Genomic DNA, 24759 nt, shown 5'->3' with positions numbered 1-24759 from the left:
AGGCATGTTCTTACCATATGATTTGCAGCAACATGTGGTTGGGGTGTTGGGAACAAAAATCAACATTTGGGTATTTATCCATCGCCCACACTCTCTACATACACCACATACACATCACTTCTCTACTTCTCTTCCTTCTTCTTCGCAGCAGCAGCACTAGCAGCAGCACTAGCATGAGCCTGGCACCAGTTGAGCCAATCCGAAAAGAACGACGCTTGAATCTTGACCTCGCCACGGAACCACTTCAGCTGCGTCTCGGCATACAGGTTGAAAACCTTGGCCATGTCATCGCTCTCAGCATCATCATCATTGTACATGAGCGAAGCAACCGTCAAGCAGCACGTCGACACAGCCTTGGTGAACGCATGCGAGGGATCCCTGGCCGCCTCCTCGTGCAGCTTCCCCAACATCTCGTAGTGCTCGTCCCCTTCAATAGCAGGTGTTTTCCCCTCCGACCTCGCCTTCTTGATTCCCTTTGACAGGTTCTGAACCGCCTCGTGTGCCTTGTTGGCGAGCGGCTTGGCGGTTGTCGTGCGGATGAGGTTGAGCAAGGGTAGGACAGCCTCGAAGACGAGGGGGTTCGCCTGGGTGGATTCCTTCTTGACAAAGATACCCAACATGTCGAGAACGCGGTGCTTGAAGTTGATGACGGTCTCCTTGGCGTCCTTGTTCTCCTTCTTCTTGCTGGTGGCTTTGGCGCGGTGTCTGAAGATCTCGGCGAGTTTCTCATCGACGGCTAGCATTTCCGAATCGGTCATGTCTGAGCCGTCGTCCGAGGCTGCGTCGGCGTCCTGGTCTAGGCGGTGGGTGCCGAGGGCTGCGGAGAGTTCCTTGTCGAGGGCGTCGAGGGTTTCTTGGTTTTCCTTTTCGGCTTCGTCGTCTTCGTCGTCGGAGCCCGAGTTGTCCTCGCTGTCGGAGTCACCTTCATCGGAACCGGCGTCTTCGAGGTTGGCCATCTCGACATCTGAGTCAAGGGCTGCGTCATCTTCGATTTCGCTCTCATCGTCGCTTCCGGCTTCGGCATCCATCATGTCTTCATCTTCGGTGCTGAAAAGTGCTTGCTGGCCCTTGGCGCTTTCATCAGCAGCCAAGGGATCAGTCAACAGCTTGATGGCTTCTGCTGACATGAGAGGGGTGAATGCCTCGAATACCTGCCGGGACACCTGCTTCATTAGTGCTGAAGGCCGAGCAACCATGGCAAGCAGAACCTCGACAAGGAACTCTGAGATACCGCCCTCTTCCTCGTCACTCTCGCCAACAAGCTTCTCATAGCACTCCTCAAGTTCATCAAACAAATCCATGACATCAGGATCCTGGTTGTAGAACTGAAGAATGCCAACAGCAAATAGCAAAGCCAACGCTTGTCGAGGACCTTTGGTTTCCTCTGTGGTCTTGTCGTGATCAAGCAAGTCTTTTAGCCTCTCAAAGGCACGGGGGAGGACAGTGAGGGCAAGCTCGTCCTCGGGATCCACCTCAGTCTCAATGGACAAAATGGCATCACAAAGATCACCAAAGGCATCTGACCTGCTGGTGAGCTTGGCAAATGCGGATGTTGCCCTTGTCCGCAGTGTTTCGCGGACCTTCTCAGGAACGGCGTTATTAGAGTACGCAAGCTCAGCGAGAACCTTTATAGCCTTTTGGGCAACGCCTCTCTTGTTCGATTCCTTCGCATACTGTTCCTCTGACAACGCGCTGGAAAGTCTGAGGAGATAGTTGCCAAGGGCCTGGTAATACTGTTCGAGGTCTAGACCACTCTTGGATGGGTCCTTGAGCTGCAAGACCTTGAGAACAGGCTTGATAGTATCGGAAGTGGTGTTCTGGAGCAGCTTATCGATCGTCTTTGTGTTTGTTCGCTGGTCAAAGTTGTACGCACCATGCTTCCCGAACAGTCCCTTGAGAATTGTTGGCAGCCAGTTCGGGTTGTGATGAGCAGCGGCCTCAAGGGCCTTGAGCGCTTTGATGGCCGCCCGATGCAAGTACCGATCCTCTTTGGCAGCCTGGTTCATCAAGCATGCCATCAAGTTCTTGCTGAACAATGTCTTGACAATGAACTCGCAATTCGGCGCGCCTTCGAGCATCTTCTGGAAGATCATGAAGCCTGAAAACTTCTGGCTGTCTGAAGAGTTCTTGGAGAAGAAGCCCTCTGCAATTGTGTTAGTAGACCTATCCCCTGACAAACATCACTGCCATACTCACCGTCAACAACCCGACTCCAGAACTGCTCAAACTGCTCCGAAGCCTCATTCTCCGACTTCTGACCGGCCTTTGCAAAATGCGCCAGTATCAAATCCCACACAAAGTGCAACTGCGCCGTCCAATTACCCGCCTTTGGCTTCTTCGCTCCTTCATCACTAGTCTGCTCCCGTCCACTATCCTTCAACGCAGCCGGCAGCGCAGCCAACGAGCTCCCTGCCAGCGGATTCCTCCACGGCTGCGCTGGAACCTTCATATCAGGAAACCTATCCAACGCCGTAATCCAAATCCCCACACCCTCGGGCGTCTTCGCAAACCCTTCCTCGGCCAACCTCGCAAGCGTCTCCTCCGCCATCTTCTTCCCCATCTGCGCCACCGCTTGCACAATCACATACCCGCACTGCGTCTTCAACCAACTCTTCTTCATCGACAACCCAAGCAATAACCCCAAAATCTCCCCCCACTTCTTTTGGTCCTGAAACAAAACTCCACTCCGAACAAAACACTCCACACCAAACAGCTGTCCAAACCAGTGATTCCTCTCTTCTTGCCCAGCCAGATTCCCAAAGGGTGTGGTGCTCTTGACGAGAATCTTCTTCACCTCCTCAAAGCTCAGCCCAGTGTATTTCTTCTCCGCTAAATTTTCCTTCCCGTATAACTGCCCCAAAATCTCTGTCAACACCAGACTGAATCCCAAACGGGAAGCATTCCTCCCGCTCGCCAACCCGCGAAAGAGACGCTTCTCGAGGTGCCGACGGAGAACGGGCTCGTCGACGCCATCCCCAGAGAGGAGGCTGGAGATGATGGAACTGGCGGCTTTGATGCGATCGGATTCGTCTTCGCGGCCGAGTTGGTCGTAGAGCTCCGCTTCGCGTTTGCGGTCTTCGCCCGTGGGGTGCTCGACGAAGAGGGTGGCCTTGGGGGTTTTTGATTTTGTTGATGTCGAGCCGTTGCTTACGGGAGCTGGCGGTTCTGTTGTTGTCGTCGTGGTGTCATCCTTCTTGGAGCGCTTCTGGATTGGTTGCTGAGCAGCGGCAGTGTCGTTTTGCGCCTCTTTGGGCGTTCTTTTTCTTTTGCTGCCCATGATGGGTGGGAGTTGGTGTAATGGAAAGGACAATTGATCTGTTCAGTAAGGTGAGAGGTGTGGTGTTGGTTGAGAGCGAAGGGTATTTTCTTCAATGCACCAAGCATCAACTGTCGCAACAGTAGCAATCGCAGAGCATGGACATGGGCTTCCATCCAGCTCGAATCAAGCACTGCAGCCAGGAAATTTTTAGCGGGGCATTATTTTCTGCCCGTGTTTACCGCTTTCGATAACGAGAAACGGGGTTTCGGCTTTTGCGCTAGGGTCCCCTCGTTTAAGAGTTGCATACAATAACCTGAAAGCTTGCAGAAAAAGAGGTACCCCGATTGATGCATTTTGTATTGGACGAACTGTTTCTCAGCTGTTCGGGTTGACCAAAATGTGTTCTAGAAACTATTGTAAGGAAATTCCGGTACAGTTTCTGCGGCATTATCCCTGCTGAGTGCAGATACCGACATGAGTCCGGACGAAAATTTTGAAGACGTGGGTTCTGTGGGTTGCTTTAAGCATTTGTGCTGGACATGGATCATGGATGGTTGTTTCAACGGTTTGTGAGAGCTCATGAGAGGGGCTGAGGTTGAGGCCATCATGGATATTCGATGATATTTTAACTGATATTTTTGATTGATGAGGTGAGTCTTTTGTGCAGGTGCTATCCAAAGTGATGAAAACCAGTGGTCTGGTGTTGTGGTTAAGGTCATCCAGATATTCCCAATCCATATTCTCATAGTGCCGTTTACCTTTTTACTACAGGACAAGGAAATTATTTAGGTTTATAAATTTTGACGTCAAAGCAGATCTCATTCTCTACCTGTTCTCCGGATGTGGTTTGTTGTCCCATATACTCTCTACATTACCTATGTAAAGAAGAGCGTCCTAGCTGAGTTTGTAAATCCCCGTTGTACTCGGAGCAACACCGCTATGCTAGCGTGCCAACTTCAGGACAAGACTGCCAGAAATCTGGCCCTTTTCACATATCGAGCAGTTCAATATGTCAGAGAATATGAAGTCACATTCAGTCCCTTTACAGATGCAATTCTACAGTTAGGCTATACTGTATAGGCATAGAAGCAGATGGTTGTGTAGCATCTAGTGAGCACTGGTTCTGTGAGAATAGATGAGTAGAAATGTCGTACTACCTCGCTCCTAGCCCGAATCCTAAAACCAAGAAGTTGGCTTCCTGCTTCCCGTACTTTGTTATGGTCTCACAGCCATATGGTTTCTACGGGTGACAGCAGCTTTGCTCAACGTACCACTCCGTCAGACAAATACGTGTAAGTGAACATGCCCGATCCAGACAATCCCAATCTCTTCAAGTACTGGCTGACAAACTGTTCAAGACTCCAAGCGAAAGTCTAGTGTGTCGTTCCCCCAGCTCTTACTATTGTCCTCACCCATCATGGAATAGAAAGCGAGATGCAAGTGGAACATTCCCGAATACCACTACCAGAATGCCAGCTTCTCGGTTCAGACATGCGCTCGCTATCTAAGACAGAAAGCCCAGACCGAGTTGCCTTCTTCCTGTTCCCACGTACCTGCCTCATCAGTAGATATCACCGCATCCAGACAATGGTCATCTCTTCTGCTAGCGCGAATATAAAACCTCACTGTGGACAAGCCTCTAGCTTGGACAGTTCCTAGCCTCGTCGGCAAAGTCCTAGATCTTATCCTTCCTTCAGGGTCACAGCTAGCATCTACTTGGCATAGCAGCCAGAGAAAGATTCCCATGGTTCCCCGAGCAACTGCATCCTCATTCAATCATTTTGAAGGCATTTTTTGTTCAGGTTGTGTGCCCGAGGAAATCTTTATTTCATCCAGCCGAACAGCGTCTCCATCATCCACTCTATCACGGATCCCCAAGAAGCCAACCAAGCCCAACGCCGCCGTTTTCTCACGACGAGCGTTGACATGATACCCATGCTCGGCTGAGCATAGTGGAGTTGCATTGGTCCCCGAATACTACCGACTTCTGTTAAAAGCAAAACCCTCGCCAGAACAGGTGACCAGTATCCTTGCGGGGGTCGTTGTAACTAGAGCACCGCCGCCGCCGCCGCCGCGTTCATGTTCTACGGCAGCGAACCTGCGTTGTCATTGCTTGTACTCGCTGTCCAACTAAAGCTGTGCGCGCTAGCCGTAGCTGGCCGGTCTCTGAGGAAACCGAAGGACGGAATGGCAAACACGCCTCGCCGTTGGTGAGGCGGCGCTGACAGGGAAGCAGTATTGTGGGGAATAAGCATCGCCAGAGGGCCAGTTGGCCGCCGCGCCGCCCAGTGAGCCGAAATGCTGTGTTGTCGCCAAGAGATAATTCCTAGCGACCAGTGCTAGCGGAAAGTGTTGTATCTAAGGAAGTGTGTAGGCCATACGACGTTGTGGCAGGCATCTTTATTGAGACACCTGTGGAATGGTGGTGGTTGTTTTTTCATGATACTGCAAGAGCTCCAAAAAAAATTCCGTTGGCTCTCGTTGTCTGAACATTAAAGAGAAAAATCTCGTTGAGAACTTATATGTCTTTGGGAGATATTGTCTCGACCAACCTCGAGCTCACCGAGGAGAGCGTCTGATACCCAAAGAGGCAATCAGCTCAAGAGAGCTTTGCTCGTTCATCAGGTGACACCGCGTCCCTCGAGCATGCGCGATAGCTACCCCGCGGCGAAGGTGGCACGAAATTTGTGTCTTGTGTGTTATGTGAAGTTGCTTCTCGCGTTTTCATTGTTTACTTTACCCCGCGAACTGTAAATGCAACGGCGATGTGTTGGCAAGTTTCTCCCCAACAACCGAGCTTCACCTGTCGTACGCTGCACTCCGCAGAAGTCTTTAGTAACCTCACATGCAGCTTCTCAAACAGACCCATGACGAGAAAGGAGCCCAACCCCCTCATACGGTTCCATGGTGAAATCCGCTTTTGGCGGAGGAATGCGGGACTTTCTCAGCGTGGTCTTTTGTGGCGCGGCTGATGTGAGCTGGGCCGCAGCGAGTTGAAGACCGAAGCGGCAGTCCCGGCGCGTCTGGGCCTGCGCCGAGATGTCAATCCGGATAACCATTGGATAGAGATCCGACCGCTTCTGCTTGAGCTGACTTCTCCATCTTCAAAAGATTATGCGAGTCATTGGGCTGCCCTGCATCAAAACCACAAAGCGGGGTATGAAGACAGACAACGTTGTTGAAGTTGGCGATGGCATCTCCAAGTAGGTAAACAAACGAGACGTCATTCATAAGGCTGCTTGACTTTGTATTCTGCCTCTTGTTTGACCGTCCCTTCTTTCCTTGGTTCTTGGGCGGATCAGACAGATCTGAATGTCGTGATTTGACAAGGTCAAAGGAAAGAATGCTGAAAGGCGATTGGCAGAGAGGATGGGGATTCGAGACGCTATCGGGCGATCTTGTTCAGCTTAGGAAAAGCGCCGAAGCGCGCGCCCCAGCCCTGCCGAAGAGGATGACGTCTTTCCCAATTGGGCCATGAAGAAGGCTGAGGCTGGGCGGACTGCCCCTCACTCCAAGCAACGCTGTGCTATTTCCAGGCATTGCTCGATATGCCCTCTGATCGCTCGACAGGAAGGAGACCGATGTTAACATTCGGTATATCGTTCGTTTCGTTCGAATATGTTCTTGCGAGCCGCATGAATTCTCCGAGGCGGAAAACAAAACTGGGGTCATGGGCTGCTGTCTGACTGACCCCGCAACCTCATTTTTCCTCCCTTCCCGGAAACCGTGATTTGCTTCAGTTGTATTCTGCCGGCTGATTTGATGAGTCTGAGACGAGAGAACCCCTCACATACAGCCTGTCTCCCAGTAGGGTAGCCAATGGCAGGTGAGAGGCCCGTGGCTGGAGAGGGTTGATGTCCAACACGGCCACTTCAGAAGCGGGGCCAGGGCCCTCTGGCCGGGGTTGTAGCTGGAGCGAGCCTTGGCAAGCTTTTATCGAAGCGATTCTCTGACGCAATTCTCATCTCGAATCTTGGACAAATGCTTCCAGACATCGGACCGGTATCGTCATTGCCAAGATCAACATCCTGTTGTAGATTGGGATCGTGCTGATGCCAGCAGAGTTGGACGCGGCCGGAGAAGCGCGTGTCTGGGTTTGCAGATATCCAGAGTTTGACAATAGCTAATGGACCAAAAAGGAACCGAGGGCAATCGGCAAGGGAAGGCGGGCAATTGGAGACGGTCATTGGTCTAAAGATGTGTGGAATTGTGAGGCACAGACAGTGGTACTGTTTTGCCGCATGTTTATTGCTAGGTAGCTCCTGTTTGGTCTGTGCGTCGGATTCGTTCGCTGATGCTTCCAATTGTTGCGACCATCAGCTTCAACGGTCAGGCAGGTCTTTGCATGCATTTCGCATATGGTTTCTTATTCCTGATGAGAGTCATTGACATGTGGACGAAGCATTTGGCTGAATTGTGAATTTCACGATGAACTACCGGCCGTCAGTCGACATTCCGATATCTCAATGGTCCGTTGCTCGCTGCTGGGCTAATTTTGAGATGCACTGTGATGGAGTAGAAGCGCTAACTTGCAGCGCTTGACCGCTAACAATACATACTGGATCCCAATGACCTTTCGGGCATGTCATTCGCTGGGAGTATCTTCCACGGCTTCTGAAACATCGTCCCAGGCACTGGGATGTTTACCCGAATAGGACGGTTGCTGGGTCACCATCAAAAGCTGTAGGGAGTTTGATGGCTCCATGTACATACAACCCCCCTTTTTCTCAGGCCGTTCCCAGTCACCTTGTGAACAAGCTTCAAGATCGGGTCCTGAGTCTGCAACAAAATATCCCAAGGGAGGACTGAGAGGTGCCGTGCGAGGGTCTTAGAGCTTTGGGACTTCTGAACGATATCTGGTGGCCTGAAGCCGACTTTTTAAAGATCTTCCTCCCTCGTAGATCTAGGAAATTATTTGGCGCTTTTTTTGACCGGCGACCGGCCAAAGCCTGTCGGGATATTGAAGACTCTCAGGCCGGTCAATGCCTATGGGTATGTGGGTAGAAATTTGGACTGTGGATAGCCTCAGGGAAGAATGGGATGACGAGAGGCCAGATGCCATCCATTCATGCCATTTGAACTGTTGCCCTGGCCAGGCTCTGGGCGTCAAGACAATCTCTCAAATTGTCTCTTGTCTCCCAGATGTCTCATTGCATTTGCTGTCGTCGCGGTGTCATTGATCATGGCCATTACTGGCCCACTGCTTCCTCCACTTACACGGACGACCGACTTCCGCGCTTTTTGCTGTGCCTGCTAGCGACCCTTTCGCCAGGCCGCCGGCAGCTGCCCCAGAGCACGGTGTGGCGGGCCCATGAAGAAGCCACTGGGGGAAGCGGCGCATGGAGAGAGAGTCGGAATCACGGAACATACAAAATGGAACTGCTGCCTACGGCGGCTGTTTTCATGCTGAAATGTACCTCGATTGTGTGAGGTTTTGCCGATGCTGGGCTCTCACAAGCACTGGTGTACTTTGGTACCTATCAAAAGTACTTTGTACCTTTTTCCATGGCCCTGCGGTGGGTACAGGGAAGCTGCTCCAGCGCTCCACAATTCCAAAGCAGGGCCCCCGTTGCGCTTAAGCAGCTGCAGCAGCCAGGCTGGGTCCCAGTTGAGTCTCCCCTGACAACCCGTAAGAAAATCAACTGCCCTGCTTGATTGGGCTTCCCTGTCGATGCTGTGCACGACGCCGGCAAGGAAAATTCCTTCTTAACCACCTGCTGCCCATCTTGTAGCCTCGCCCTCGCCCCTCAACAGGCCCTTGGGTGTGTAACGTTGTCGTCGACATTGGTATACGGTGAACAGCTTTGGTTGTAGGAAGGGATACCTTATCCAGAAGCTCTCCTTTTCAGCAAAACAATATCCAGGGAGTAGAAGAACTTCCATTCTAGCCTCCACTCCAGACCTTCTGTGGTCCGACACGCCCCGGCCAGTCAGCCTGCTGCTGCATATCACCCCCCCGGCCACCCCTTGTCCATAACTTGGCAGACCGTCCATCCTCTGCACTTGCAAAGAACCAGAACTTGGAGCTGAACAAGAAAGCGGGCGGCACGTCATAAAACTCTCAAAATCGACCTCGATCCGACCCCATTCCCTCTTCATTCGCGAGTATCTCGTATACAGCAGCGTCGGCAACAGTTAGACGGGCAACTGGCGATCTCGACGAGAGCAACCGAGCACCTTCCCGGCGTCAGCTCCTTGCCCTGGCTGCACCCACCGGAGCGGAACCCCGCTATCACCTCGTTATTGACTGGCCTCTGCCATCCCGGTTCTGCCAAACGCACTTCACAGACCGCCCGCGTTGCACCGGACGACGAGAAAACTGAGGTCAACCCCAGCAACCAGTGCACCGAATTCAACCTTTAAACCTCAAGACATCCTTTTACACCTTGACGAATGCTCTCGTGATTTCAGTAAGAGAAAGTGGCAGCTCGCAGCATTGGCCAACCGCGACGGCTAGCTCAGAGCTTCACCATCCACCGTCTCGACACCCTCGACTGTTGGCTGCTGCTGCTGCACCACCCACTGCACGACATCCAGACATTGTACCTCCACGTCAAAAATAGCCACCCGATTTCACCTCTTGAGTTCTTCGATAGCATCATCCACCAACCCTCTGCTGTGTACATGCGATAAGAGAACCTTGGAGCCACCATGGAGACCTCTTCACCGTTGGCCGCCATCCGGCCGGCGCCTCCCACGTTTGGCCAGTCGAACTTGTTTGGTCCGCCCTTGGGTCCCAGCCCCTTGGGTCCTGGGTCTATGAATATCTTCCAACGTCAGAATCCGGAGTACTTTAACATCAAGGCCGCCCGAGGCTCTTCTCCCGCGGCCTCGTTGGCCGCGGACCTGTCACAAAACTTTAAGCTCAATGAAGCCAGGTGAGTGTTTGGACCTAGGCTTTGGACGGAAAGGGCATGGACGTCCAATAACTAATCGTGTACGCAATGTTGCAGTAGCCCCATGTTTCCGACGCCGCGTCGCGCCCTATTTACCACGGCCACCATGATGGACGGATTCAAGTCTCGTGGTAAGCCGGGTGTGGTTGAGAGACGTGCCACAAAGTGGTTGGACTGACGAATGTGTGTGCGTGCAGAATATCTTACCACGCCTCCATTGGCACCATCGTCGTCGCCTGGTAATGTCGACATGATGGACATGTCACCATTGCCGCAGAAGGGTGCCTTTGCGGGTCATGTCGAAGTGCCGTCTCCAACACCGAGCATTCCTATGAGTGATGATATCATGATGGAGTCTCCCATCCCACAAAAGACTGTCATGGATACATCCAAGGCCGTTGGTGCCGAGTAAGTCTAATGACACGCGCTCCCAGCCCTGCGGATCCCCAGCTACAAGGTGCTAACGGTTTTGCGTTTTTAGAGCCCGCAGAAAGCTTGGTTTGATGCGGCCATCTCTCAGCCGTGCCAAAGGTTACACTACGGGGGCCATCCCGGGTCGTTCCAATGGTGATACCCAGTTCCCCTCCCTAAAGCTCGGTGGTGAGGTGCAGCTCGGCTCCTCCCCTTCGACCTCGATGTCGCTGAGCGAATGTTTTCAGGACTCGCCTCCTCAACAGAGGCGGTCCCTCAGTGCTAATAGCCCTTGCATGATCATGGCAAGCAATCGCCCAAGGCCCCAGTTCAACTTGCCTGGTCTTAGCGGTGTCCGCAACGGATCACCAATCAGCCACTCTCGCAAGTCTTCGAATCCTGCCGGCCGGCCGCGGAGGTGGACAACTCGTCGCTCACTGAGCATGTTTGAAAGCGCCGAGGAGATTATGAAACCCAAGGAGCTTGACGCTGCTCTGCCCGACATCGAGGAAACCCAGGAGCCACTGCTACCGCATTTCATGCCCGAAGATGAACAAGATAACATTCCTCGCATTACCCGCGACACCATGCTTGAGGTGTTGGACGGCAAATACAGCGACCAGTACCAACACAAGATGATCGTCGACTGTCGCTTCGAGTACGAATATGAGGGTGGTCACATTGATGGCGCCATCAACTACAATGATAAGGATCTTCTGGCAGACCATCTGTTTCGCACTCCCATGCCAGGGCGCACCCTTCTCATCTTTCACTGCGAATACTCTGCTCACCGTGCTCCGCTCATGGCTCGCCATATTCGTTCCCAGGACCGACAACTGAACCAGGAGGCTTACCCGAGACTCACATACCCTGATGTTTACATTCTGGACGGTGGGTATAGTGGTTTCTTCTCTGAACACCAAGAACGCTGCTACCCTCGGGCGTATGTCGAGATGGGCGCCGCTGGGCACGAGAAGACTTGCGAGCGGCTGATGGGCCGCTTAAAGCAGCAGCGCAAAGGGCTGGGTCGTGCGCAAACGTATGCATTTGGTGATCGGATCCAGGATTCGCCAACTGCGCCAGGTCGTACCATCAGCCGTGATTGTGAGTTTGCGGACCTTGGGCAATCGCCACTTGGAGCGGATCGTGGGCCTCCACGACGGATGGTCTCTTTCTAAAGACCAACATCACTCATGGGAATACTTGTTGGATTACACTGCATCCTTACCTATTCTTCAGCAGTTGTCACCTCTGCTCGCCAACCACAGCTTTCCCGGAGCAGGCTCATCCGCAGCCACTTTGTCTTCTATGTCACATACCTCATTCATACACATGCTGCCCTCTCATCCCGACTGAATAGGGTGCAGGTTTGTTTCCGGTAGGATTGATACCCTCACGATCGTCGACAAACCCAGCATACTTGTTTCTTCTTCTCGGCATTACTTGCCACCTTTCGGCATGTATCACTTCAGCAAAGGCCCATCATGTTTTGGATGCCTATCAGCTCTTCGATACTGTCAAAGTGTCAGTCCGCATTGCGGCGTGGACTGGCATGTATTCATAATGTTTAGCGATCATGATGATACAGCAAACCGGTCTTGTTTTATCTTACTCGCCGCTCAAGAGCTGTTACGATTGCGCGTCATCAGCCCATTCGCGGGCACCTCATCTTCCCTTATCAACGTCTGTACGAAAAAGCACTTTACTGATCAGAATATCCCGGTTCGGTCCGACATACATCGAAACCACACCAAAATTGTTTGTTTTTGTCTTTTTTTTCTTTGTAGCATTTACACACAAGATACCCCTCCTGGCAAACCGTTTTCGCACGGTGGATCCAGACGTCGATTCCACGAACATGCGTTCTGCAGTGGTTTGCAACAGGTTTATTTACCATGGAGGCCAGGGAAAATGGGGGAAGGGGTCATCTTTGGTGTTGTTTGCTGGTGGGAGGGGAGGAAGCATAAGATGGGAGGAGAAACCTTTACTTGCGACGGACTGCGGCTCACGACTTGATTGTCAGATGAGTTTTGTTCAAGTTCCTGCTAGGATCAGATGGAAGAAATATGGGATGGGACAGAAGAAGAACGGCTTTAGAGAGCCCTGGGATCTTGGTGAACAAGATATCCCTGTGGCAAAAAGTCATTCTCGTCTGCTCCCCTTGCCTGGACATCATGGGAAACTCCTGTACTGCTTTTGTGTGGGTGATTGCCATCGCTCCCCTCTGGCAACATACAGCAATTGGATGGATGATTGGGTTTTTATTGGCGAGCCATCAATCAGCATGATACGCGATGATGGAGAACTCGAACCGAGAAACCGCCCTTCCTTTTTTTCACTGTTTGGGAATATCAGAACAAAAAAATCACGGCCACGGGTGCTTGTTACGAAGTAGCTTTGTACCTAATGAGTTTACAGGCTGAAGCAAAAAACAAGAACAAAATGAAGTTTAAAAATTACTTGACGACTGTCGCACTTGTTGTGCTTTGACTTGCATGTCCGTCGTCATGTGGTCATCAAGTTTGTGACTTCATCTTTCATCAAGTTGTGACCCAGCATGGAAGCATAACTTGGACTCTGCATGTCAAACACTTGGGCCCTTTGCCAAGGACGGGAGTTTTGTGTTCAGGGGAAATTTGCAAAGCGGGTGGGAATGTAACGGTTTGGTGAGTAGAGGGTCGTGGGAGAACACCTAACCTAACCCTTTTGCATTGGTTTAAGACAGGGCAGGGTTGTGATATTGGATGACGGGATGGCCGCCTGTGGGGATGGATTTTTTTTTTGAACTGTTGGATCGGGTGATGGTTTCTGGGGTTCGCGGGGCAACGAGTGAGAGCGGGTGGGTTTTGATGGGCGGTGATGTGGCAAGGAGTTTTATGCTTGGTTGGCAAGAAGCAACAGCTGATTGAGAGTGTAGATCAGAGATGGACGGGGAAAGGCGTGCTGGTAGAATGAGAGGCTGCAATCTCAAAAAGTTTTTCACAACTGCGATATGATGGGTATAAGAGTGTATAACGCGGGATGTGTTATACCTCCGTTCCAATCTCCGGTTGTCATTTTACCTGTACCGTGGATATGGTTTTCATGTCGGCCATTACCGCATGGAAGAAAAGAACACATGTCAGAGTTTTCGTTGAGGTGAGCGTTTCCCTGGAGACGATATAGCCGTGGGTAAGGGGTGAGGTTGTAACCAACTATGTACTAGAAAATTCCACTCCTTGTCCTGTCGTCGTTGAGATAGCCGTTCCGGGGCGGTGTGGTCCGGGCTTTGTGTGGAGCCCGGCGATGGCCTGGGATGGCGGAATGCGGACCGGAGCCCGGGTTGTGGGGTGTGGAGTTCTCGGATCGGATAGGTAGTGTGGGCTCCGCTTTTTCTTTTTGCGAGACAGGTGATCGGTTGCCTAAAGGGGGAAAATGTAAACAATGGGGGAATGCGAGAGCAAAGGGGGTGGGACGTACGGGGATGGAAATGCTGGGGATTTGAGATGTTGCGGTGTGGTGTGCATTTGCATTAGGGGCGGGTGGTTTTGTGCATGGCTTGGGGGTGGGACCTTTCGTTTGTGAAATGGTGCTTCGAGAAGGTTGAGGTTGGAGGTTGGTGAACTGGTGGGTCTGCGGGTTGGGGTTGGAGGTGGGAGGATCAGGGTGCCGAGGCGGGAGAGAGCTTGGGTGGAAGATAAGCGATAAGAAATTTAGGGCGAGGCGCGTCATTGCTTGCTGAAGCGCGCCTGCTGTGAGTGAGATCGCACCTTCCACTTATGACATTTGTGAGATGAGAGCGGTTCAAATCTACCAACCACGGAATCGAGATATCAACTTTCTTTGTTCAAGGATAAGAGGAAATCATCTCACAATTTTTCAAGATATCTTATTTAATTGGTAATTTTTGTGATCGGCGGTCAACATTTCGTCTCACAACAACCTCAGGGGGCCGGCAGCCTCTTATCCTCATCCTCTTTCTCGAAGCATCTGCTCTCATCACATATCATCTTTATCAATCAAGATGGCTGCCAAAATGTCAGTTCCCAGTACCCTTCAATTCAGCGACGCCACATCAACTGACCAAATCAGCTTCGTGTTCGGCAGCATTAACGGTCAACTCCAACCAGCCTTCAGCAAACTAGCTACACTCCATGCGAAAAACGCCTTCAGTTTTGCCATCGTGACGGGCAACCTGTTTAGTAGCGAACAGGATGATGAGCAGCTCACACAGATCTTGGATGGGCAGATTCAAATCCCTTGCCCAACGTACTTCACAGTCGGCACTGTTCCTCTTCCCCCACGTGTGGTCGAGAGAATCGAGAAAGACGAGGAAATTGCCCCTAATCTTCATTACCTCGGGAAGCGCTCAACCACAAAGACATCTGAAGGTGTCCGGATAGTCACACTCGGAGGCTTACTTGACTCGAACATTATTGCTGGTCTGTCTAAGGAACAGATCTCACCGTTTCACACCGAAGGCGATGCAAAGAGTCTCCGAGGAGCTAACAATGCAGACATTCTCCTAACAACAACTTGGCCATCCGATGTCTGGAAGAATAGCCCAAAGGCTAAGGAGATGAGCATCAACAGCACCACAGCCCCTTCCAACCCAGCGATTGCGGAACTCTGCGCCGCCCTCAAGCCCAAGTATCACCTGTCCATGTCACCAGATGACTTTTGCTTCGAGAGAGAGCCTTTCTTTCCGGAGAAGGCAGAGGAGGAACAGGACAAGGGTATTCAACTCACACGCTTTATCTCGTTGGCACCGTGGGGAAATACTGCCAAGGCCAAGTCGATGTACGCCTTTACCCTCAACAGAGATGCCATTATCACACCACCCGCCTGGAGCACAATGACCCCATTCTACAAGCCTCCCGCCACGAAGCGGTCTGCTAAAGATGCCGGATTCTCGAGGTTCTCACATGGAGACTCGCAACATGAGCGCAAGAGTCACCGTCGCCACCGCGAGCGTTCTCCGCCACCCGGACCGGAGAAATGCTTTTTTTGCCTGTGCAATCCAAATCTCTCAACACACATGGTTGGGTGTATCGGCGAGGCTGCCTATCTTGCTACTGCCAAGGGCCCTCTCACGACCAGCGAAACTTACAAGGAGCACGGTTTGAACTTTCCTGGTCACTTCGTCATCACGCCCGTTGACCACGTAGCGACGCTTAGCAAGACCGAGCTAGGGGACGAGCAGGCCAAGACCACGTTTCAGGAGATGAAGCGGTTCCGGGAGTCACTGCAGAGTATGGTATCAACACTTTCGAAGCACAAGCTCGGGGCTGTGACATGGGAAATCAGCCGATCAAGGAATATTCACGCTCACTGGCAGTTTTTGCCTGTGCCGATTGAGCTTGTCAGCAAGGGTCTGGTGGAGGCTGGGTTCCGCGTGTTGGCCGAGGATATGAAGCTGGGGAAGTTTGTGGTGAAGGATTTTGAGACCGCGGATGAGGTGGAAGGGGATTATTTCCGGATTTGGATCTGGGGGGAAGAAGATGATGAGGTCGAGGGCGGGAAGGTCATTGGCAAGAGTTTGTTGATGCAATTTGGGGATGAGATCAGGTTTGATCTGCAGTATCCGCGCAAGGTTATGGTGAAGTTGCTGAAACTGGAGAATCGGACTTTCTGGCAGGATGTGGTGCAGACTGAGGAGGAGGAGACGGCGGACGTTACTGCGTTTAGGGAGGCGTTCAAGGAGTGGAACTTTACTTAGATGGGAGGTATTTGGTTTCATGCTTCATGAGAGCAGTGGATTGTAGGCAGGAGATAAATGGGATGGGGATTTGATTCATCTAGACGGAGATACCAATGCGATGATTTTTATTGCGCACACCCAACAATTCGTTTAGTTCTCAGTAGTCCTCTTTACGGTGGTGGTGCACATGATGTCACAAGACGAGATATGTGATTAAGCCCCCATTGGCGTACAACCGTATATGCATCTGTCCAGTATGCACATGGCAACAATGTCATGTCTGTGGTGCTTATGCAATAAAGCTACATGTCCTATTGCCCCCACCAACCCGCTCTTATCCGCTTATCGGCTTATCTTAGCTTCAATGGCCCCAGACCCTTGCCAAAAAATTTCCAGAGGTCAAGGTGCTGTTTCGCGGTGGTGTTTTCGCGATTGAAGGCTTTCTTGGGCTCTCTTCGCAAACACCAACAGCCCAGATCACCACCCACCATGCCGTCCACAACTTCCGGACGCATTGTTAAGTCCCAAAGGGGCGTCAAGCGGACGCCTCACGAAAAGAATCACAGATGGGAATCATTCAGTACCAAAATTTCAAAGCTCCATTCGCTCGATCCGTTGCGCAAAGTGCGCCGCCATGACCTCGAAGCCGAAGATCTCGAAGCGAGTACCTCCTACCTCAGAAATGGCCTCGACAGATGGGCCGAACTCAACCTGTCAAAGACCTATGTGTCTTTCAGGCTAAAAGTCACCCGTTATACCGATTCCCTCGCTCAAATTCTCCATCATGAAGACAAAATTATGGACCTCTTGGCCGAGGCCATCTCGACGCACCAAAAGGATTCTTTAGAGCCGTTACTCGACCTGGTCACTGCGTTCGCCCATGATCTCGGTGTGCGGTTCGAGAAACACTACCCCCGCGCTCTCGGCTTGATCGTGGAGCTGGCGAGCAAAGTTCACGATGTAGAAGCAATCGAATGGACCTTTGCGTCGCTCGCATTCCTCTTCAAATATCTTTCGAGACTAGTCGTTCCTGACCTCCGACCCACATACGATGCGATCTCTCCTTTGATGGGCAAGGCGAAAATTCCGGGGCATATTGCTCGGTTTGCGGCCGAGGCAATGAGCTTCTTGGTGAAGAAAGCGGCGGCGCCCAGCCACAAGGAGAAGGCTCTACCGCTCTTTGTGGAGCATGTGAGGAAGGATCTGGAGAGTGTGGCCGGGACGAGGCAGTATGAGCTCTATAGCCAGGGTATCATGACTATGTTTGCCGAGGCGCTCAAGGCTCCCAACAATGGCGTCCATTCGACTGCCCCGGAGGTCTTTGCAGCTATCGTGCGGGATGTGCCAGAAGGGGAAGCTGACCTTCCTGAGCAAACAATATGGACGGATGTCTGCTGCGGTGTGCTTACCAGTATCATTCACCATACAACAATCGAGACTTTCAAGACGATCGAGACACGCATAGTGCAAGAGGCTACGGTTGGTACACGCCCAGTGTTATTTGTGCAGCTCCTAGGTGTTGCGGCTGGTGTACGGAGGGGAAACCGGATTCACGACTGGTCAGCTCTTGTAAAAGCTCTGGGACAACAGCTCACGCAGCTGGGTGAGGTCAAGGAAAGGATTGAGGCCATCTCGCCTCGCCAAGTATGGGACCGCCTAATCACCAGGATAGCTATTATTTGGGGGCAAGCACCAATAGACGCTTTGCTGCCTTCATTGTCAACACTCAACAACACCACGACCAAGGAGCCATTAATGCGGTGGTACATTCCATTTTGCTCCTATCTGGCCGATCTCCACCCTGAACGGTTCAGAGGACTCTTCCTGAAAGACTTTCAAAAGTGTGTATGACCCATTAACTTGGTGAAGGCTGATATACTGACCGTTTAATAGATTTGTCGTCGCCCATTGGTCCCGAAACTCAAACGAGGAGATGCTCTGCGTGCTTCTGCCTCATATGGTAGAAAATGGGGGCCTGCCGCGGGTCAAAGGGAAAGACGGCTTCCTTCTCCCACAATCCTGGCAAGATCAGATTGTCAACAAGTTTGTACGGCTTGAAGACACCCCTTTCCCGGAGAGTGGTGGTTTTGGGAAAGATGCGGAGACGTGGAGGGACAGATGTCTGCCAAAATATTCAGCACTTTTACGGGTGCTGGAGGTTACGACAGTCCATCCCTCCACCAATGCCCGTATCGCCGAGGTTTTGCTTAAGAAGCTAAAGCTCGCCTTACGGCCCTCCTCCTCTTTACCAACCGATGAGGCCAACTTCATTATGAGCGATGGCTTCCGTGCCTATCTCAGAATGTGTGCTGCCCCTGGGTCGGTAGATCCAAGTCTGCCTCCTCTTCTCAGAGCAGCTACCCCGCGGTTCTGCCACTCTCCGGCATTCCTCGAGGCCCTGCTCGCGTATCTGATGGAGATCAAGGCGAAGGGACGCAGCAGCTCAGAAACCAGCAGTGGGAGTGACAGCATGCAGGAGGAGGAAGACCCATTAGTGAAGTCTCTCGTCAACAACTTGTCCGCGCCCTCTCATGAACTCCGGCTTGCGTCCTTGCGAATTCTGGAAATTCTGGAGTCAACCCCTGATTCCAACTCAGCCTTGGCAACGATGCTTCAGTGTGAAGAGCTGTCTCTGATTTTGGAAAACGTACGAACGATCGCTGTTCACGTTCGAAAACTGGGACAAATCTACGCTCATCTTGATCAAACTTCCTGGCTCATACGGGCAATCCCAGCCTTCTTGTTTGGTATGATGACCGTCCCTCTTGCTCCAGTTTGGGATGACTCGGTGGAAGCCATGAAAAAGGTTGCCGAGTCTAAGCATGGCGAGGAGGTTTTGGCCGATTTGGCCTTTGACTGGCTGGACCAGCCTTCCGAACGGTGGTCAGGTGCATCCAAGCTCCAGGATCCACGTCGCCTCCCGCTCACCGACTTTGAATGCCTGAACATGAAAGGCCTTCATAGAACTGCTGAGCCAATCGCTCAGGCCTTGGAGGAGCCGTACAAGGGCATGCTGGAAAAGTTCGAGGAGGGTCAGAAGATCGTTGATCACCACTCGCAAAGGGCTCGCAGCATGGCTCTCAAAGCTTTGAACGCTATCCCTAGCTTGGCTGAGAAACGCTCAAGAAACCTAGTGCCATATCTATTTTCTTTCATGAGCGATGGCGAGACCCCGGCTGAAGACCAAGAAGACACCGAGGAAGAGGCTGAAGAAATGTTAGAAGCGAGTTGGTCGCTTCCTGACCGGAAAGCCTTAGTTGGGGTGTTTTCACAGTTCAACAATCCTCGAGTGCTCTATCAAGCCGACAAGGTCTATACGGCACTTCTGAAGCTCTTGGCAAATGGTGATATCGAGGTGCAAAAGCTTGCCTTGAAGGCCATTTTGGCATGGAAGAATGATGCGGTCAAGAAGAAGCAGGAGCATCTGGAGTACCTCCTTGATGAGGCCAGGTTTAAAAACGAGCTTACTGTCCTTTTCCAAGGCGACAACAAGATCCAGCCAAACGAGCGAGAGGCCGTTATGCCTGTTCTGCTTCACCTCTTGTACGGCCGTACGATCTCCAAGAAGGGCGCAGGCAGTGGCCGGCACGGTCTTCATGCGACACGCTTGGCAGTTATTCGGCAGCTTAATGTGGACGACATGGGCGACTTCCTGGACATTGCGCTTGGCCCACTGCGCAACATCCGTGTTGTTGATGCCAAGGGGCTGAATGAACGGCTCTTCTCTCAGGAAATCCTGCCCATTCGCAAGCAGGTCGGTCTGCTCAATATGCTTGAGGCTGTCATCACTGAGCTCGGCGGTGCGGTCTCCCCATACGTGGAGTCCCTTGCCAATGCAATTCTCCTTTGTCTCATCTCCGCCTGCCGGCAGGTTGGTGTTACGACAGGGGAGGAAGAGTCCGAGGAAACCGAAGAAACTGAGAACGTGAAGGATGCTTTGCTCTTGAAGGTTATCAGGACGATTTCTCTCAAGTGCCTCTGCAAGCTCTTCCAGAATGAGCAAAGCTTTGACTGGACGCCGTATCAAGACATTATGGTGAAGGAAATCATCAGTCCTCGGATTGAGAAGCTTGCCGTTGAGACTACCCAGGGCGTATCAGCTACTTGGAAGCTGCTCGGTACCTGGGCTGCTCTCCCCAAGACAGCCATGTTTTTGGCCATCGACGGGCGCATTGTGCCCAATGTCGTGGAGACGCTTGGTATGGAAAAGGCCAAGGCTGATGTCAAGATATACGCGCTTGAAATGATCAAGACCCTTGTCGGCCTTGCTCAGGCATCTGCGCAGGAGTCAGAGTTCAATGAACTCATAAGAGCTGAGCTCCTAGATCCAAATGTCGACCTCATTCTCGGAAAAATCAGCAGTCTTCTTCGTGACCAGCGCGATATTAGCAGAGACCTTTTGGGTTCTGCTGTTGATACCGTCGTTGTACTCTCTCCTATCGTTAAGACATCCACCAGCATCCAGGATATAGTGGAGATTTCCACGTTCTTGCTCAACCAACCCTCGCGGATGGTCAGCCCCAAGATCAAAGGTTCAATCCTGCTGATTCTCAAGGGTTTCATGGCTTTGGAAGATTTCCAGGGGAATGCTAAACTGAAGAGCAAGGTCTATCATACGGTGGCCTCTTTGTTTGGCTATTTCAAGGACAGGCAAAACAGGCAGACCTTGGCTGAAGTGCTCGCAGTGTTTGCATCCACAGAAACATGGGCACAAGAGATTGCGGATACCTGCCGCGATCTCAATGCTTACAAGCCAAGGCGTCTGGATGAGCCAGACTACAATGTCCGGTTGACCGCATTCAACTCCATCACCAGAGATCGGGAGACCCCCTTTACTCTGGACCAATGGATGCCTCTCCTTCACAACATGCTCTTCTACATCCAGCAGGATGAGGAATTTGGTGTCCTGTCGACAAACTCTGCCGATGGGTTGTGCAAGTTTATCTGGGCAGCGAAGGATGCTTGGGGCAGCGCCCAGCAACAAGCCTTCATCACTGTGGTTTCTGATATCCTGCTTCCAGCCATCTACGCTGGATCAAAGGAGGAGTCAGAGACTGTGAGACGCGAGATTCTACGCGTGTTTGGTGCCCTCGTGGCTGGCCTCCCAGAATGGGAGATGGTCTCCGATCTGACGCCCCTGGTTCCTTCGTCCGAGGACTCAGACCAAGCCTTCTTCTTCCACGTCCTCAGTCCGGCTGTCGCAAGGCAGTTGCAGGCTCTTCGCTTGCTGGAGTCGGTGAATGCCAAGACACCTCTCCACAGCAAGCACATCAGCCAGTTTTTCATTCCCCTCTTTGAGCACTTCATCTTTGGTCATCCAGAGGGTGGCGACGATCATGGCCTCGGCGCGCAGGCCATTACCACTGTTTCTGGCCTGACCCTTTCTTTGGAATGGCAACAATACAGAGCTATTCTCAGACGATTCGTCTCGTTTGTGGAGTCAAAGCCTGACTCCCAGAAGCGAGTCATCCGTCTTCTGGAGAGGGAGGTGGACGCCCTCCGCACTGCCCTTGACCAGAAGTCAAGTGACGCTATGGAGGTGGATGGAGAGGTACAAAAGTGCCGCCTCGCGAGCACACTTCCTGACCAGGAGAAGCTCAGCACCGAGATTGTCGGCAGCTTCCTCCCTCCCCTCCTCAAGTACATCCACGAGAAGGATGAGACGGAGGTCAGCTCCAGAGTACCGGTGGGCGTTATCATTGCCAAGCTGCTCGTCCTCCTCCCGGATAACCTCTTGAACGAGAAGCTCCCCGGTGTCTTGACTGATATTTGCCATATCCTCAGGAGTAAGTCTGTCGAATCCCGCGATATGGCCAGAGACACGCTCGCCAAGATCTCCGGTGTCCTCGGTGCTCACAGGTTCGGGTTCATTCTGAAGGAGTTGCGTGGTGCTCTCGTCAGAGGCAACCAGCTTCATATCCTGTCCTACACCATGCACTCTCTGTTGTTGGTCGCTATCCCAGCTTTCGAGCAGGGTGATCTTGATTACTGCCTGCCTCAGATCATGGCTGTCATCATGGACGATATCTTCGGTGCCACAGGTCAAGAGAAGGATGCCGAAGGTTACACTGGCAAGATGAAGGAGGTCAAGGGCAGCAAGAGTCAGGATTCCATGGAGTTGGTCGCCAAGACAGCCTCCATCCATCGCCTTAGCGATCTGACTATGCCTCTCCAGTCTTTGCTGTTGGAGAAGCTGGACGTCCGTACCGTCCGCAAGATTGATGAGCTGCTGACTCGTATCACCAAGGGCCTTCTTGAGAACCCTGCTGCCGCTTCGCAAGATGTCCTGATCTTCTGCTATGAGGTCATTCAGGAGGTCTACAAGTCTAACGAGCCCATGGAGCAACCTAAGATGGACCCCCGTCTCAAGAGATATATCGTGCAGAAGGCTGCGAAGAAGAGCGATGGCGGTGTCACGGCTAAGCACACCTACAAGCTTGTCAGGTTTGCCATCGATGTTCTCCGGACTGTGTTCAGAAAGCATGACCACCTCCGTACTGCTGCCAATATCGCTAAGTTGCTGCCCATCTTTGGTGATGCTGTACTTTCCGCGGAAGAGGATGTCAAGATCGCGGGATTCAAGATACTCACTGTCATTGTCAAGGTTCCCTTCAAGAACGACGACTCTGCCAATCTGTACAAAGTTGCGCTGAAGGAAGCTACCAAGGCCATATCCATGTCGCCTACCACCACCTCGGACTTGGCGCAAGCAGCTTTGAAGCTCATCTCTGTTATCCTGCGTGACAGGAGGGAGATTGTCATCAAGGATGCTGCTCTGGACATGCTCCTCGGAAAGCTGAAGGATGATCTCACCGAGCCCTTGTATCGGCATGTAACCTTCAACTTCTTGCGGTCAGTCCTGGACCGCAAGATGGAAACGGCTGTTGTTTACGACACACTCGACTACGTCGGCACTATCATGATCACCAACCCTGACAAGGACACCAGAGATCTCGCGCGCGGTGCATTTTTCCAATTCCTCCGAGACTATCCACAAAAGAGAAACAGGTGGGAAAAGCAGCTCCAGTTCATTGTTGCCAATCTCAAGTATGAGCGCGAAGGTGGACGAATCTCTGTTATGGAGGTTATCAATCTGTTGCTCAAGAAATCGGTGGATGAGTTCGCACAAGAAGTTGTGGCCACGTGCTTCGTTCCGTTGATTTTCGTCTTGGCCAACGACGACAGTGAAAAGTGCCGTCTTTCTGCGGGTGAGCTGCTCAAGGAATCTTTCCGGGTGGCTGACAAGGAGAGGTTGTCCAAGTTTATGCAGTTGTTGAGGACATGGATTCAACAGGATGACAAGCCTGCTGTTTCGAAGCTCGCGCTTCATGCTTGGGGTCTCTACTTTGAAGGCCGGGAGCCAAATGTCAACGATAAGAAGGACCTGGCTCTGGTTGTTGACAGAATTACTCAGGTTCTTGGGGATGACGACGCTCTGGAGGCCGACTGGGAGCTTGCCAACACCGCGCTCAACACTCTGCAAACGCTTGTTATCAAGCATCCTCAGAAAGCCCTCGCTCCGAGCACGTCCGAGCTGTGGACCGAAGTCCAGACTTGCCTCGCGCACTCCAACACAACCATCAAACTCACAGCCACAAGACTCTTGTCCATGTACCTCACCGACTTTGCCAAAACCTCTGGCAGGGATGCGAAGCTCCCACTCAAGGGCTCGTATGGCCTCGAGCTCGACGAAGACGACGTCACCGCTTTGGTGCGCCTTTCTCTCGGCATCCTCAACGTCGTCGAGCTAGACGAGACTCTCGCACAGGAAATTGTCCAAGTCCTTCAGTTCCTAGGCGGTTACCTCGAGTCCGGCAAGACCGAACAGGAAGACAGCGACGAGGAGGAAGACGAAGACGAAGAAGAAGACAAAGTGGACAAGTCTGTCTCCCGCAAGGCAGACATGAAGTACCTCTTCTGGAAGCTCTGCTCCATCATCAGAAAAGAACGCCAGCCCAAGCCCGAAGCGATGGTGTCCAAGCTTGCGGCGATGGATTTGCTCGAAGCGTTCTGCATCAAGTCGCCCAAGGAGACGGTCGAGGTTTCTGTCAGGGCCATTCTCCGTCCGTTAAGGAACCTGACTGACCCGTCCATTCGCGCGCCGTTCTCGTTGAACGAGCTTTTCAAGACGAGGTATGAGGCTTTGAAGAGCAAGGCTGTGGCGGTGATGGAGGTGTTGCAGAGGAAGCTGGGGAGCGCGGAGTACACCAAGGCGTTGCTGGAGGTGGGCGACCAGATTAGGGAAAGGAGGCAGGCGAGGTTGAGCAAGAGGAGGATCGAGGCGGTGGCGGCGCCGGAGAGGTATGGGAGGGAGAAGAGGAAGAAGTTTGAGAAGAAGAAGGAGAGGAGGAAGATCAAGGGGCAGGAGCAGAGGGATGCCAGGAGGGCTTTTCAGGGGAATTAGGGGGTCATCGGAGTAATTGAAGGAGGTCGGCGGAGAATAATTCCAGGTTAGATAAAAAGCTGATAAAAGGGGGGGTTATACCATGTATTTGAAATTAATCGGATATATC

General features: G+C 52.2%; 5 protein-coding genes across 5 annotated transcripts; 4 read left to right on the top strand and 1 right to left on the bottom strand.

Annotated features, from left to right (window-relative positions):
- Positions 1 to 12: 12 nt before the first annotated feature.
- Positions 13 to 3428, bottom strand: POL5 (DNA-directed DNA polymerase). Its single transcript, XM_062873725.1, has 2 exons — positions 2197 to 3428; positions 13 to 2143 (listed from the first exon to the last, which is right to left on the bottom strand). Exons 1-2 carry the CDS (start codon positions 3275 to 3277, stop codon positions 123 to 125), a joined length of 3102 nt encoding a protein of 1033 aa, XP_062736791.1. The 5' UTR covers positions 3278 to 3428; the 3' UTR covers positions 13 to 122.
- Positions 3429 to 8888: 5460 nt separating this feature from the next.
- On the top strand, positions 8889 to 11744 carry MIH1 (m-phase inducer phosphatase; the record flags this gene model as incomplete). The annotated part of the gene is made up of 4 exons (XM_062873724.1): positions 8889 to 10137; positions 10213 to 10286; positions 10353 to 10563; positions 10637 to 11744. The coding sequence occupies exons 1-4, from the start codon at positions 9911 to 9913 to the stop codon at positions 11742 to 11744; spliced, it is 1620 nt and encodes a 539-aa protein (XP_062736790.1). The 5' UTR covers positions 8889 to 9910.
- Positions 11745 to 12142: 398 nt separating this feature from the next.
- On the top strand, positions 12143 to 12961 carry QC761_104647 (uncharacterized protein; the record flags this gene model as incomplete). The annotated part of the gene is made up of 1 exon (XM_062873723.1): positions 12143 to 12961. The coding sequence occupies one exon, from the start codon at positions 12143 to 12145 to the stop codon at positions 12959 to 12961; it is 819 nt and encodes a 272-aa protein (XP_062736789.1).
- Positions 12962 to 14310: 1349 nt separating this feature from the next.
- QC761_104640 (uncharacterized protein) lies at positions 14311 to 16382 on the top strand. Its single transcript, XM_062873722.1, has 2 exons — positions 14311 to 14583; positions 14638 to 16382. The coding sequence occupies exons 1-2, from the start codon at positions 14570 to 14572 to the stop codon at positions 16262 to 16264; spliced, it is 1641 nt and encodes a 546-aa protein (XP_062736788.1). The 5' UTR covers positions 14311 to 14569; the 3' UTR covers positions 16265 to 16382.
- Positions 16383 to 16655: 273 nt separating this feature from the next.
- On the top strand, positions 16656 to 24732 carry UTP20 (U3 snoRNP protein). The gene is made up of 2 exons (XM_062873721.1): positions 16656 to 18087; positions 18140 to 24732. Exons 1-2 carry the CDS (start codon positions 16736 to 16738, stop codon positions 24648 to 24650), a joined length of 7863 nt encoding a protein of 2620 aa, XP_062736787.1. The 5' UTR covers positions 16656 to 16735; the 3' UTR covers positions 24651 to 24732.
- Positions 24733 to 24759: the final 27 nt, after the last annotated feature.

Source organism: Podospora bellae-mahoneyi (genome assembly GCF_035222275.1).
Source record: "Podospora bellae-mahoneyi strain CBS 112042 chromosome 1 map unlocalized CBS112042p_1, whole genome shotgun sequence".
Classification (NCBI taxonomy): Eukaryota; Fungi; Ascomycota; class Sordariomycetes; order Sordariales; family Podosporaceae; genus Podospora; species Podospora bellae-mahoneyi.
Note: the sequence above shows the minus strand (reverse complement) of the source record. Positions and strands in the feature narration are given on the sequence as shown.

Bases quoted from the DNA above. Each gene is read 5' to 3' on its own strand.
- UTP20 (XM_062873721.1), top strand. From the start codon at position 16,736: ATGCCGTCCACAACTTCCGGACGCATTGTTAAGTCCCAAAGGGGCGTC. The intron at 18,088-18,139 runs GTGTGTATGACC...ACCGTTTAATAG, and splicing joins TTCCTGAAAGACTTTCAAAA to ATTTGTCGTCGCCCATTGGT.
- POL5 (XM_062873725.1), bottom strand. From the start codon at position 3,277: ATGGGCAGCAAAAGAAAAAGAACGCCCAAAGAGGCGCAAAACGACACT. The intron at 2,144-2,196 runs GTGAGTATGGCA...ACACAATTGCAG, and splicing joins CTGGAGTCGGGTTGTTGACG to AGGGCTTCTTCTCCAAGAAC.